The sequence below is a fragment of the Scylla paramamosain genome, chromosome 30 (genome assembly GCF_035594125.1).
Source record: "Scylla paramamosain isolate STU-SP2022 chromosome 30, ASM3559412v1, whole genome shotgun sequence".
In the NCBI taxonomy this organism is placed as follows: Eukaryota; Metazoa; Arthropoda; class Malacostraca; order Decapoda; family Portunidae; genus Scylla; species Scylla paramamosain.
This window is the reverse complement of record NC_087180.1, coordinates 16734115-16736614: the sequence shown is the minus strand read 5'-3', so window position 1 is coordinate 16736614 and position 2500 is coordinate 16734115. Positions and strand designations below refer to the sequence as shown.

Here is a 2500-nt window from a genome sequence, read left to right as displayed (position 1 = left end):
GTTGCAAAAGGTGACTAAATTACTGGAGAGAAACGAAGGACATGAAGTGGGAAGCTACCCAATAAATTTCGTACACCCACCTAAAAAAAAAAGTATCATTATATTTCCTGTTAAATATTTTCTGCTTTTCTTTTTTTCTTTTTCAACTTACACGTGGAGGAAAAGCCAAGACGTTTAGAAATATTATTATTCATGAAAAGAGGAAAGGAAGCACGAGAAAATTCCATGAAAGACGAAAAGGAGAAGGGAGAGAAGGAAATAAAGGAAAGGGAACAGGAGGAGGAGGGAGAAATGACTGGAGGGAAGTAAGGAGAATGGAGGAAAGGTGAAGGAAAGCCAGATGGAGGGAGTGAGGTTAACCTGGAGGGAATGGAGGAGAAATTACTCTGGAGGGAAGAATGGAGAAGAGGCGCAGGAGGAAGGGAGGGAAGGAGTGATGGGTGAGGAAAGGTGTTTGGTGAGGGAGGAAAAGGAGGGGGAGAAGGAAAGGAACCACTAAGGAAACTATAAAAATATCTTAGGATTGAAAAGAAAAAGCTAAGAAAAGAAATGTTGCAGAGGAAAGATTGGAAGAATAAAGGGAAATGTTGAAATAAAAATGACTGGGGTGTTGAAAGTTTTAAAGGATTCATAGAGAGAGAGAGAAAAAAAGAAAAAAAAATAGTCAGACCACTTTTCTTCACGTGTCGCTTTACAATTGGTGTTAATTGTTTTGGTGTGGTGGTTTGGTGGGGAGGATGGGAGCAGGGGGTCGTGTGGCGGTTTGGTGGTGGGGGAGGGACCAAGATGGGGGGAGTTGTTGGGAACAGCCCGAGGAATTGGAGTCCACCTTAATGAGGGGGCCTGGTTACCTGCGGGAAGGGTAATTACCTGGCAGTGGGGGACTACACCTGGTCTGGGGGGCACCGCGCCTGGGGGAGGCGTGCTGGGGGGCGGGGGTAAGTAGAGACATTTCTGGGGAAGACTCACAAAAAGTGGGGCTGGGAGCCGCGGCGCCGCCACGTAAAGCAGGCCGCCCCACCTGCCCTCACCTGCATTTCAATTAGCGCGGCGGCCAGGTGGACTGCCGCACACTCGGCACATATCAGCCATTTTTATTCGCACGGCGGCGGCCAGGCGCTCGCCATGACAAATTTAAATAAAAATCGGTGTGTGGCAGGTGGCCGCTGACAGCATGATTTGGTGCATTATATTTGTCGGTATCAAGCTTTCATTATGGACGCGAGACTCAATCAGCGACACAGCTCTATTACCCGCTGCCGCCGGGCCGCCCAATCCCGGCGGGCAGGGGCGGGGCGACGCGGCGGCGTCAGGGCCTGGTTGGTCGGCCGGGCTGGAGGCGGACCTGGGGCGGGGCCTGTGTCAGTCAGGTGGCGGCGTGCGGGGCGCGGGGAGGAGCCGGCGGGCTGTGGTCTCCGCGAGGGGCGGGAGTCAGTATATAAGCCGGGGAGGCGGTAGTAAGATGTCCGAGTGACAGCCGGCTGTCAGCCCCGCCAGCCAGGACGTGCAGTGTTTGACACGTGAGTCTCCTGACGCGGCAGAGAGGAGCTCCGTCATGGCCCTCGAGCTGGAGCGTCAGCAGCAGGGCGCCCCCGCCCCTGCTCCGGCAACCCCAGCGCCTTCCAGCCCGGCCCTGCCGCCTACGCCTCCCTCGCACGACGCCCGCAGCCCTCCCTCGCCCACACATGAAGCTCGCAGCCCGCCCCTGCCCTCGCCGCGCTCCCCGCTGGAGTCTAAGCTGCCCCTGTCCCCGCCGCCCTTCGCTGCAAGCCCACGCGCGCTTCCCTTCAGCATCGAAAACATCCTGCGGCCAGACTTCGGCGTCACCCGTCTGCCGGAGCGATCCAGCGTCCGCACGCCCGAGCTGCTGCTGCGCACGCCGCCCAAGACCCCAGAGGCGCCCGTGGACCTCAGTCAAAAACCGACGGCGGCCGCGGCGCACAAAGTGGGCGGCAACAAATACCCCGAGAACCCCGAGGCGCTGGCCAACCCCCGCGTGCCCACCGAGGACGGCAACAACTGGCCGGCCTGGGTGTACTGCACACGCTACTCCGACAGACCCTCCTCAGGTGAGTCCCGCGGCGTGTGGCGTGGCGTGTGGCGGTGTGCTGGGTGGTGTTGTGGTGTGTAGCTGTTGTTATAGTGACCTGTGGCGTGCTAGTGAGGCGTAGATCGTGATAGTGCAAGTATTATAGTGTAAATAGAGTAGGATGTGGCTGTGTAACACTGCATAGCGGCTTTGCGGCTGTTGTGGTGTAGGTATACGAGTACATATTTTGTTCATGTCGCGGGGTGTAGCCTGACGAGCTGGGAGGGGATGGGAGACTGTGGGAGGTGCAGAGTAAACACAGCAGACGAGACAGCGATGTAGGTGAAGTGGAAGTGACGGGAAGAGTGCAAGGCTGTGATGGGAGTGAGCGGCGTGTTATGGTTGTGGCGGTGGTGGTGAGAGAAGCTGTCCCATGGTGGTGAGAGGCTGAGTGCCGCTCTCCCTTGCCTC

General features: G+C 57.0%; 2 protein-coding genes across 4 annotated transcripts in view; one reads left to right on the top strand and one right to left on the bottom strand.

Annotated features, from left to right (window-relative positions):
• Nucleotides 1–2500, bottom strand: part of LOC135115936 (uncharacterized) — a 186746-nt gene that overhangs the window by 134836 nt on the left and 49410 nt on the right. The gene's annotated exons all lie outside the window — the stretch shown is intronic.
• The window catches only part of LOC135115931 (homeobox protein engrailed-1-B-like), a 13805-nt gene continuing 12718 nt past the window's right edge, over nucleotides 1414–2500 (top strand). Inside the window, exon 1 of the mRNA XM_064033066.1 lies at nucleotides 1414–2069. Within this exon, the coding sequence (XP_063889136.1) occupies nucleotides 1556–2069 (514 nt within the window). The 5' untranslated portion in view covers nucleotides 1414–1555. The remainder of the gene's footprint in view (nucleotides 2070–2500) is intronic.